General features: G+C 47.1%; 2 protein-coding genes across 15 annotated transcripts in view; one reads left to right on the forward strand and one right to left on the reverse strand.

Annotated features, from left to right (window-relative positions):
* The window catches only part of kif1aa (kinesin family member 1Aa), a 342,099-nt gene that overhangs the window by 273,933 nt on the left and 56,000 nt on the right, over nucleotides 1–12,166 (reverse strand). The gene's annotated exons all lie outside the window — the stretch shown is intronic.
* On the forward strand, nucleotides 1,469–9,759 carry LOC137331182 (uncharacterized). Its single transcript, XM_067994781.1, has 4 exons — nucleotides 1,469–2,049; nucleotides 5,645–5,860; nucleotides 7,109–7,315; nucleotides 9,322–9,759. The coding sequence occupies exons 1-4, from the start codon at nucleotides 1,762–1,764 to the stop codon at nucleotides 9,511–9,513; spliced, it is 903 nt and encodes a 300-aa protein (XP_067850882.1). The 5' UTR covers nucleotides 1,469–1,761; the 3' UTR covers nucleotides 9,514–9,759.

Genomic DNA, 12,166 nt, shown 5'->3' on the forward strand with positions numbered 1-12,166 from the left:
CATCGTAGGCCCTTCAGATTTGTACTGTGGAACCATGCCAGCCAGATATAAAGTTTAGATACATGTTCCCAGTAATTTGTGTTTATGTTAAGCTACTGATACCAATTAATCCACCAATGAGGAAGCAACCCTGAGGACAGCCCTTTCCAAACTTCCAGGGGGTGTGAAATATAAACGCAAGTGGAAGTTGAGTTCTCAGGGCTTTTTGGGTCAAATAGCTGTGCTTCACAGGCCACACATCGGCCCATGGTTGTAGTTTGGACATCCTAGCTTTAAGTACTTCATGTGGATTACAAGTACACAGATCTCCAGAAGAAAGGAAGCTGCTGGATCCTTTCCAGTAAATAATCTCACAACAGCAGCGAGTCTCTCTCATTGCTGTGCAGAAAAACACTTGAAGGGCAGTCACTGGAATGAGGTGGTGGAGCGGGGGTGGGGGTGGAGGGTGGTCGTTACCCGAGGAACCGACATAATCAGAGTCACTGCCTTCAGGAGAGGAGGGGAGAAATCAGGGGTGGGCCGGGGGGGGAGGTGGATTTAACAAAATCTTTCTTTCCTGTACTCTCTTGAAATGAACCTTTTCCCTATTTCACTCCGTGATTTCTCTCCCAGAGTTCCAAAAGTACCAATTATCCCTGAATTTCTACAACTGCCGTGTCCGATCAAGATCTGTTCCTGACTGAAGCTAATCTTAGCACAAATGCTCCACTCCCGTGCGAGTTCTATCCCTATGATCTAGCCAATCTCTATACACAATGCTCCAAGGCGTGCCCACGGACTGGTTGACCCAGTCACGGGGAGAATGGCGCAGGCAGAGGGCATATTTACCTCACTCCAGTTTGCCAGCAACTGACACCCAGGTCTCACAGTCTGCAGCTTTGGAAATTGTAAACTTATTGCCTCCAGACAACAAACAACAACAAACACCCAGTTTCTCGTGATCTGCCACCTGAACTATGACCTCCCCTGTCGGCTGTACGAAGCTGGTTCAGTGTGTCAGCACGCTAGCGGTGTGACAGGTAATCACATCATAATGTGAGCACGCATGTCGCCCTGGGCTAGTGCAGTGCCAGAGACTCAGACTGAAGAAGTGCCACCCTTTGCCCCAGCTCTCCTGGCTGGAGGCGGATTCAGAAAGTGGAACGCTGATCTGCGTCTGCTGAGATGATCAGGTGCCCGTCTTTTGAGGGGGCATCTTACAGACCTAGAGGAGAGGATTATATAAACGCAGCACACGGAGGTCAGTTCGGGATCAATCTACCACAACCGAAATACGAAGTGAAAGGACCAAGACTGTCCTGGACATGGGAGGAGGCGGCATTCGAGAAAAAAAATCCAATGCTTCGACAATGATTAAAGCTGCAAATCGTCCCTCAATGCTGGCCCCTCCCTTCCGTTGCAACTTTAGCCTTGCCCTACATTTTTGCCCAATTGGAACACAGCACAATTGAGGACAAAGGTCAAGCCACACCAATGAGCAGCAGCAAAGTGCAGCAAGTTGCAGTGTCCAAAGCTGGCTTCTCTGCTGTACAGGATCACTGCAGACATCTGCAGAAAGGATTTGCGGAGGGCCTAGGGTGCTTTGAATGGAAAGCCTTGTGCTGACAGAGAGCTGTTTTCACTTAAAGTTCAGTGTCCTTGTGCTAAGGGGAGTGATTGCCTTCACTAACAGGACACTTCCCTGCTGCTGGTTTATCTCCTTTCTCATCCGTTGCTCCTCCAGCTCCCATCTGCTGCCGTGAGGCCTTGGCCTGCCTTACAATGCCTGTGATACACGCACTGAGGGAGAGGAGGCCCACGCTGGTCGGGTCTGCAGTCCTGCTCGCCGGCGGCTACGCCTTGTACCGTTTGTGGAGACGCCTCATGGCCTCAAGAGGAAAGGAGGAGTCGAAGGAGAACGTGTATGAAACACAGCGAGCCCTGAGTGAGTACCTCCAATTCCACTTCGGCTCGTTGCAGGACATGTCGCTGTACGTCACTGACCCAGTCGTTATCCAGAACTTCCCGCAGAGGTGTGCGGAGGAGTGCGCTAAACATTTCACCCAACAGGTAACGGATAAGCTCGTGTTGGGCCTCCATTTAAATCCGCTTGCAAATAATTATTAAAAGAGATGGGGCCTGGTCGAAATCAAAAAGAAAGAAAGACTTGCATTTATATAGTGCCTTTCATGACCTCAGGACGTCCCAAAGCGCTTTACAGCCAATGAAATACTTTTGAAGTGTAGTCACTGTTGTAATGTAGGAAACGCGGCAGCTAAATTGCACACAGCAAAGCCCCACAAACAGCAATGTGATAATGACCAGATGATCTGTTTTAGGTATTGGTTGAGGGATAAATATTGGCCAGGACACCGGGGAGAATTCCCCTGCTCTTCTTCAAAATAGTGCCATGGGATCTTTTGAGTCCAGCTGAGAGGGCAGACGAAGCCTCGGTTTAACATCTTACCCGAAAGACGGCATTTCCGACAGTGCAGCACTTCCTTAGCACTGCACTGGAGTGTCAGCCTGGATTAAGTGCTCGTGTCTCTGGAGTGGGACTTGAACCCACAACATTCTGACTCAGAGGTGAGAGTGCTACCCACTGAGCCAGTGCTGACACATTGCCCTGGGTTAGGGAAGAGGGAGAAATCAGCCAGGTATTATGCGCCCGAGTCCTATGGAAGGCGCGATTGCTTGGATGTCTAGTGAGGACAAAGGGCAGGTTTGGCGCGGACATCCTTAACTTTCCCAACACCCACTGCCTAGGCACACGTATGAAGAATGATCACTTTGGCAAAAGACCAGAGGGCAGCTGTTGCCTCAGCAACAGTCAGATCCTTCAGGCCAAGCGAGACAATTGGAAAAACAAGGAACATTTAAAATAAAGAAACTGCAGTGCACAAACTTTGGGATATCCAAGATGACGGAGGCTATGGGATTATTTAATTAATTTTGATTTTGTCCAGTTTCAAAGAAACAACAAGGTCAAGAAACAGTTCAAAAATTACAAACTGGTGCTGTTTGGGATGCCTGAAAATTGGCCATGTGGAATTACAAGCTTTTTTTTAAACTTTGTGGGACTCTTTCAGACACTGTCCTTTCACACTCTGGGACTGGGTGGTACAGTGGGTCAGACACTGTCCTCTCACACTCTGGGACTGGGTGGTACAGTGGGTCAGACACTGTCCTTTCACACTCTGGGACTGGGTGGTACAGTGGGTCAGACACTGTCCTTTCACACTCTGGGACTGGGTGGTACAGTGGGTCAGACACTGTCCTCTCACACTCTGGGACTGGGTGGTACAGTGGGTCAGACACTGTCCTTTCACACTCTGGGACTGGGTGGTACAGTGGGTCAGACACTGTCCTTTCACACTCTGGGACTGGGTGGTACAGTGGGTCAGACACTGTCCTTTCACACTCTGGGACTGGGTGGTACAGTGGGTCAGACACTGTCCTCTCACACTCTGGGACTGGGTGGTACAGTGGGTCAGACACTGTCCTTTCACACTCTGGAACTGGGTGGTACAGTGGGTCAGACACTGTCAAATTCCAATTTCAAATTCTGAAACTGTTATTGTGGGATTTGAACTCAGGTTTTCTGGATTACTAGTCTAATAATATAACCACTATGCTACCGTACTCTTGTAAGAGTCTTCCATGAAATGCGTTTGAATTCCTACTCGTAATTGGCACTGGATGGACAGATTGGGAAATTCACGTCACACTGATACAAAAGTGGGCAATTTTCTGAGTTGGGTTACAGCATACAGGGAAGAGGAAACTTTATTCGAGAGCTAGCTGTGTTCATATCGATCCTGGGCCTGCTTGATGTTGACATTGCTGACAAAAGGCTATTGGATCTTTTAGGGGAAGAGTGGATAAACATCTGAAGCATAGGAAGATAGAGGGTTATAAGGGGAGAGCAGGGCAGTGGGATTAGTTTGGGATTGCTCCGGCAAAGAGCTGGCACAGGCATGATGGGCTGCATCACGTTCTGTGTTGTAAACTGCTATGGCTCTGGTTTTTCTATGTGATGCATGGCACGCATGATATGGCAAGCTTTCATATATGGCACAGTGTGATGGGTGGCAGCTGCACAGTGTGATGGGTGGCAGCTATACAGTGCAATGGGTGGCAGTTGCACAGTGTGATGGGTGGCAGCTATACAGTGTGATGGGTGGCACAGTGTGATGGGTGGCAGCTGCAGTGATGGGTGGCAGTTGCACAGTGTGATGGGTGGCACAGTGTGATGGGTGGCAGTTGCACAGTGTGATGGGTGGCACAGTGTGATGGGTGGCAGTTGCACAGTGTGATGGGTGGCAGCTGCAGTGTGATGGGTGGCACGGTGTGATGGGTGGCACGGTGTGATGGGTGCCACAGTGTGATGGGTGGCAGCTGCAGTGTGATGGGTGGCATGGTGTGATGGGTGGCACAGTGTGATGGGTGGCAGCTGCACAGTGTGATGGGTGGCACAGTGTGATGAGTGGCACAGTGTGATGGGTGGCAGCTGCACAGTGTGATGGGTGGCACAGTGTGATGAGTGGCACAGTGTGATGGGTGGCAGCTGCACAGTGTTACATGCCCACTGGGAAGGAGGAGAGAATGATTTATTTTTATATCAGACAAATGTTGAATATAGCTGGACTCATTCTGTAAACTGTTGGATCTATAAATTATTATATCGCCAGTTCAGTTAGGACTGAGGATGGAACAGTACTTGAAAAAGTCACACTTGTGTACACTGCAAAACCCATCTTTTCTCTGTGAGACCTGCTGTGTTTTTCATACTCATTAACACTGTCAATAAGCTTGCAGCAATGGATCAGAGCTGTGAACCCCCAGCCATCAGAGACGCAGATCGTACCCACAGTCACCGTCTACAGGAAACCCTATGCCTGCCAGGAAACAGCTCGAAAACAGATAGAATAGTGACTGATACCATGTAGTGATTGGAGGCCTGTAATCTGATCTCAGGGGTTTAGCCAGTTACAAATTGCTCGATCTCCTCTCTTCTGAAACGTCTTGTAATCACTCCCAGGTACCTGATTCTCCCACTCAGTCTCTTCCATTGATTAGTTATGTATTATCCTGTTTCTGTCCTCCTGGTAAACACTCATTGGCAGGTCTGGCTCCAAAGCCATGGTTCAGTGGTAGTACTCTAGCACAGAAGGTCATGAGTTCACAGTCCCACTCCAGAGACTTGAGCACAAAATCTAGGCTCATACTTCACTGCAGTACTGAGTAGCTGTTGGAGGTGCCGTCTTTTGGATGAGACATTAAACCGAGGCCCTGTCTGCCCTCTCAGGCGGATGTGAAGGATCCCATGGCACTATTTCAAAGAAGAGCAGGGAAGTTCTCCCCAGTGTCTTGGCCAATATTTATCCTTCAACCAACATCACTAAAAACAGATCTAGGACATTATCACATTGCTGTTTGTGATATCTTGCTGTCCGTAAATTGGCTACCGCATTTCCTACATTACAACAGTGACTACACTTCGAAAATACTAAATTGGCTGTAAAGTGCTTCGGGACGTTCTGAGGTCGTGAAAGGCATTATATAAATGCAAGTCTTCAAAGTGACCATTTTATTCGTGACTCATCTATTCCCCATTGTAGGATAGTGTCGTTTCATTTGTAATCTGACTATTCATTTTTGGTAGAGTGGTGTTCCCAGCCGAGCCCTGGACGTCGGTTGTGCTGTGGGCAGAGCCTCGTTTGAACTGGCACGGGTATTTCAGGAGGTGGTGGGTATTGACTTCAGCCTCTCATTTGTGAACGCCTGCAACCAACTGAAAGAAAAAGGCCAGCTCCCTTACTGTGCCACGACTGAAGGAGACTTGAGCACTCAGCACACTGCTGTGGTACCCACGGACATTGTAAGTACTCAGCCAATCCTTTACTAATCTCCACTACCCCTGCCATTCTACCACTCATTCTCTCCCTCTCCCTTTTCTTTGTCTCTATCCCCATTTTTCCACTCTGCTCACCCTCTATCTTTTACCTTTCCTTATGTCTACATTCCCATTTTTCCAGGTTGCTCTCTCCCTCTCTCTTTTCTTTCTGTCTCTATCCCCAATTTGCCACTCTGGTTCTCTCCTTCTCCCTTTTTTTGTGTCTATATCCCATTTTCGTTCCTTGAACAACTATTGGGTTAACTGGGCTGGAGATGATGGTCAGGCAACCAGGATCTTCTTCCTGCCCCTGACCAAAGTTACTCCATGGGCAGCCCCCACCCCAGATCAGTTCCGAGTCAGTTTTACTTTCCTTCCTCCCAGGAAAGCCACCGTGACTCCATTTGGTTGCAAGGTCAGTAACTCGGCTGGTGGGGGAACTCCCAAATTCCAGCTGAGGCTGAGATCCAAACCCAGGTCTATCAGCCCATGATGCAGCATAGGAATGAATGGGCTGGATCAACAAATTTCTGGGTGATAGGAAAAGTTGACAGTAAAATGTGGGAGATGACCAACATTCAAATTCACTGAAGTCAATGTTCAGACCAGAAGCCTGTGAAGTATCCAGGAGGAAGCTGAAGGTTGGAGTTTGAACTGAACTTAGTCTACACGCCAAAACGTGAACCCACCTTTCTGACCTGTGTTTCGAGAATGTTTTGTTTTCATTTCAGACTTGCAGTTTTTTTTCCTTAAGACCACAGCTAAGTAACCAGAGTCAGTTCGCAGATGCCATTGAGGCAAAATGTATTTTCAGAATAATGGATGCATATAAAGTGAGTAATGTCGTCCAAGCTCATTAATACAAAAAGGTGGAGTTCAGAGCTGATATTGAAACACTGCAGAGAGTGAGAAACACAGTGAGTTGGGACACTCTCTCATCTCCAGGACCTGGTTTGAATCCAGCCCAGACTGGGAGAGAACTTTACTCTTGTATTTAATCCCAAGACCTGGGGTTGCTTGATGGGCAGTGTAGAGGGAGCTTTAGTGTGTACCTATGTCCTGGGAGGCTTAATGGGGAGGTGTGGAGGGAAATTTATGGTGTGTACAAGCTGAGCTTGATGTACACATTGCTGACACTGGTAAGCAGAAACAAATTTCATTCCCAGTAACGGGATCCCTCATCTTCAAACATAAAATCACTGTGTCACTTTGTGTTCCTGTTTGCTTCTGTAGGACCGGAGTCGGTGCCTCTTCAGGCACGGCGATGCCTGCAATCTGCCTACAGATCTGGGATCCTTTGGCTGTGTCCTGGCAGGGAACTTGATCTGTCGCCTACCTGACCCCTTTGCGTTCTTCCACTCACTGCCAGGGCTAGTGGCTCCGGGCGGAATTCTTGTCATTACATCACCCTACACCTGGCTGGAGGAGTTCACACCAAAGGTAAAACTATCTACTTCCAGTTTGAAACCTTCAGGCTTCCTATGTACCAAGAGTAATTCTGTATGATCAAATGTCTTGGAAAGTGCCAGGAAAATGCTCCTTTAACTGACTGCCTTAATTAAACGGACGACCTGCTCACACTGAGGAAATCTTGAACAGTTCCTCCTACTCCCTGTCCCTAAAAAATGTATTGGAACCCACAGCATCTAGTCACATTTAACGTCAAACACAGCGGGAGCTAGATGGGTGGAGTTTCACTGTAAAGGCTATAATAGAGACTGAGGGAGTTAGATCGAGGATGTATATCTGTAATGTTTCAATCAGAGACGGAGGGAGTTAGATCGAGGGTGTATATCTGTAATGTTTCAATCAGAGACTGAGGGAGTTAGATCGAGAGTGTATATCTGTAATGTTTCAATCAGAGACGGAGACAGTTAGATCGAGGGTGTATATCTGTAATGTTTCAATCAGTGACGGAGACAGTTAGATCGACAGTGTATATCTGTAATGTTTCAATCAGAGACTGAGGGAGTTAGATCGAGGGTGTATATCTGTAATGTTCCAATCAGAGACGGAGGGAGTTAGATCGAGGGTGTATATCTGTAATGTTTCAATCAGAGACTGAGGGAGTTAGATCGAGAGTGTATATCTGTAATGTTTCAATCAGTGACGGAGACAGTTAGATCGACAGTGTATATCTGTAATGCTTCAATCAGAGACGGAGGGAGTTAGATCGAGAGTGTATATCTGTAATGTTTCAATCAGTGACGGAGACAGTTAGATCGAGGGTGTATATCTGTAATGTTTCAATCAGAGATGGAGACAGTTAGATCGAGGGTGTATATCTGTAATGTTTCAATCAGAGATGGAGACAGTTAGATCGAGGGTGTATATCTGTAATGTTCCAATCAGAGACTGAGGGAGTTAGATCGAGGGTGTATATCTGTAATGTTTCAATCAGAGACTGAGGGAGTTAGATCGAGAGTGTATATCTGTAATGTTTCAATCAGAGACGGAGGGAGTTAGATCGAGAGTGTATATCTGTAATGCTTCAATCAGAGACTGAGGGAGTTAGATCGAGAGTGTATATCTGTAATGTTTCAATCAGAGACTGAGGGAGTTAGATCGAGAGTGTATATCTGTAATGTTTCAATCAGTGACGGAGACAGTTAGATCGACAGTGTATATCTGTAATGCTTCAATCAGAGACGGAGGGAGTTAGATCGAGAGTGTATATCTGTAATGTTTCAATCAGTGACGGAGACAGTTAGATCGAGGGTGTATATCTGTAATGTTTCAATCAGAGATGGAGACAGTTAGATCGAGGGTGTATATCTGTAATGTTTCAATCAGAGATGGAGACAGTTAGATCGAGGGTGTATATCTGTAATGTTCCAATCAGAGACTGAGGGAGTTAGATCGAGGGTGTATATCTGTAATGTTTCAATCAGAGGCGGAGGGAGTTAGATCGAGGGTGTATATCTGTAATGTTTCAATCAGAGGCGGAGACAGTTAGATTGAGGATGTATATCTGTAATACAGCTATATATGGAGAGCTTTAACTTCATGCTGACAGCTACATAACTATCACCACTCCCAAGCATACTCTAAGAAACTGCTAGATAGTCCATTGGACTTCCCGGGAACCTTCTCAGTCCCATGTTTAAACATTTTAGCTTGAGCTAACTGTCCTCTTGGCTCTCAACGAATATTAAAAATGTAACCGACATTTGGCCGTACCCAGCAGAGCAGTGCATCTCTGACCAGAGAGCGAAGTAGAAGCAGCAGTATAACTCAGCAGTGCCATCTATAAGCTGGTACAGTACCTGCCTTAAAGCATCAGCTCCGTACACAGCACCATTGGGTAAGCTACTGGAAGCCTCCAAGAACCACAGTCCAGATGTGATCATGTGACTAGGGGCGGGAGCAGCTAATAGTGCACTTGGCTGGATAATTCTAGTCCTTTTGGTCGCTCACATTTCAATCACATTTTTCTCTTTCCTCAGTCACGGTGGCTGGGTGGGTACAGGGATGACTCCGGCAAGGAGGTGCGAGGGTTTGACACGATGAAGCGAGTCTTCTCTCCGCACTTTGAGCTGGTGGCCGAGAAGAATGTGCCCATCGTGATCCGGGAGACAGCACGCAAGCACCAGTGGACGGTGGCTCACATGACCATATGGAGAAGGGGAACCTTCTAGAATTCAGCAGCCATCTTTGCTCATGACGGTGAAACACTTTGAAAGGACTGCTGTACACGTAGATCAGGTTGTGCACAATCACTGTTTCAGTGTTAAGTTTTGTTGTATTTTGAATGACTCAGCTGTATTCTGGAATCTGCTAATGTAATGGAATGTAATTCTTAGACACTGGGAATTGCCATTTGCGACATGGTATATTACAGTGCGCAAATAAGGACCGAATCAATAAAGGCTTCACTCATCCTTTCTCACACGTCCTTCTTTAATTAACTGCTGAATAGAAAATGAGGACTGTACAATTTGAGATTCAACATCAATAAAATTGTCCAATGGTAACGTGCGTAACCTCCTAATCAGTTACATGATGCTGGGTAAATGTCACATGACTTGGTCGCGTCTGAGATTGGCATCTCATGGTGGTGGGGTTCCAAATACTTGTGCCACACTTGCTACCAATGCAGAGCAGCAATCAACCAAGCCAATAGGATGATGAACTACATAGCCCAAACAGTAGAATGTAAGTCAGAGGAGGTAATGATCAAACTTTATAGTGCGCTAGTCGGAACGCAAGTTGAATATCGTATCTGGTTCTGGTCGCCAAGAAACAAGAGACATAGTCAAGCGCTAGAACCAGTACAAAGAGTCATGAAGCTGATCCCTAGCGACAGGGGTCTGAGTTATGAGGAAAGACTGCAGAAGCTTGAGATTTTCAGCCTGGAAAGGAGGCGTCCAAGAGGTAATCTTTGAGGTGTATAAGATTGTTACGGGTATAAAGTAAATCCAGAATATTACATTAAACTGTGGGAACATAACTTGGGGAACATAGGTTCAAACTACAGAAAGGTACTTTTAGGAAAGATATCAGGAAATTCTTTACACAAAGGGTGCTCAATGTGTGGAATAAACTTCCAGCTACAACAGTGGAAGCAAAAACTCTGGAATCATTCAAGAAACAATTGGGTGCTACAATAGGGATTAGGATCTCTCTGGATAGATGAATCAAGATGGGCCGAATGGCCTTCCTCAACAATAATTGTATTATGACCGTGTGAAATCAGGCACATAATCTGTTTTGATTCTCAACACAGAAAGCTCTGTTTCAGATGGGCCAAACATGTTTGAATGAAAGAACATTCATTCATTTCACTGTAGAGTGAAAGTGGGCCAACGTTCAAAAAACAGGTCAATGGCTCTGGTCATTTGGATCAAAACAGGTCAACTCTGACTGACTCAAAAGTGGTCTCCATCAGATCGGTCTCCAAACAGAGTGATAAGATATCGAGCGGTTTGAAGTCGGGGCTGAGGAACAAAACCTGAATCTGCGTCCCCAACCTGAGCGTTGTGCCAATCGAGAATGCACACACCCTGGGCCAAGTGCAGATTCAATGTTACCTGAGCCTGGGGTCCATTTATTACAGTCAGGCTATGCACCTAGCAACGCCTGCTGTGGGAACATTGGAAGCACCTGTGCAGCTGACATCAGCAGTAGTTTACTGAAGAACAACTTAATGAAGACAGGTGATTAGATTCCAACACAGAGCTGCCTTTTTCAGATTTTTTTTTATTTACCTGAACCCTGGAAGCCTGGCTCACAGAGAGTGATTCCCTCCTTCTAACTGCCACACCTTCCACCATGTTCACTGCCCCTACTGTTGTGTCTGCAGTATGGCCCTCGTCTCAGACTGTCCCCACACTCCTACGGCCCTTGTCCCCGAGTTTGAGCACCTCACTCTCTGCCAGTTTAGCCATCTCTCCTTCAAGGTCTTCATTGCCCACCATTCTCTCAAGATCCCTGGGTGCATCATCACCGAAGTCTCATTCCCTACTGTCTTCACTTTTCCACTGAAAACTGATTTCTCAACCTGCGCTTAAAGACACCCTTCCCCCTCTCTGACCTATGACTCCTCTGCTTTTTGACGTTACTCAACCACAGCAACCACGAACTCTCCCACTCACACCCATGGCCGCCCATTTGACTCTGCCATCATACGAAGCCTCTCTATCTTTGAGGTCATGACCTGATCAACAATGGCCTTGCCCCCTGCAACATCCCAGCTTGTCTCCCACCCCACCACTACCCATGGTACAAGGGGCACCATTGTGACCACAAATCTGAGGGCCGCAAGCTCAGACTCACAACGCCTACAACTGGTCTGTTCACCTCCAGATCTACCTGTCTTTCTGTTTCTGCAGCCAAAACCTCCTAATACTCCAGGATGATCCTGGAAAATAAGGACAATCCCAAGATCTTACCCTCCATCCATGACAATGTCCTCTGACCACCTCCCCCGCACCCCCCCAACTCCTGCCCACTCCCTATGCTCAGCTGTCTCTGCCTCCCCAGGTCCTCCTGCCTTTGATTCCTCTCACCCCAGCCCACAACATTTTGTAGTCTCTTCCTCCATCCACCCTCAGCCTTCATCAGACTCCGTTCCTCCTTGAAATCCAATACCTGCTCCATCAATTTCCTTCCAACCCCAATGGCTCATCACATCAACCACCACTCCTCAGCTCGATACTCATCAACACCATCAACCTTTCCCTTTTCCGCTGGCAACAGCACCGTCTACAACATCGGTGGAGCACCCACCTCACATGGGGGCACGGAGGTCACCGTCGTACCTCGCCACAATATAGGCAGAGCCATGGGAGC

Source organism: Heptranchias perlo, chromosome 13, assembly GCF_035084215.1.
Source record: "Heptranchias perlo isolate sHepPer1 chromosome 13, sHepPer1.hap1, whole genome shotgun sequence".
Classification (NCBI taxonomy): domain Eukaryota; kingdom Metazoa; phylum Chordata; class Chondrichthyes; order Hexanchiformes; family Hexanchidae; genus Heptranchias; species Heptranchias perlo.

What these genes read in the sequence shown, in the direction of transcription:
- LOC137331182 (XM_067994781.1), top strand. Translation starts at nt 1,762, where the DNA reads ATGCCTGTGATACACGCACTGAGGGAGAGGAGGCCCACGCTGGTCGGG. An exon ending in CTGTGGTACCCACGGACATT is followed by an intron (nt 5,861 to 7,108) that starts GTAAGTACTCAG and finishes TTGCTTCTGTAG; the next exon opens with GACCGGAGTCGGTGCCTCTT. An exon ending in TGGAGGAGTTCACACCAAAG is followed by an intron (nt 7,316 to 9,321) that starts GTAAAACTATCT and finishes CTCTTTCCTCAG; the next exon opens with TCACGGTGGCTGGGTGGGTA.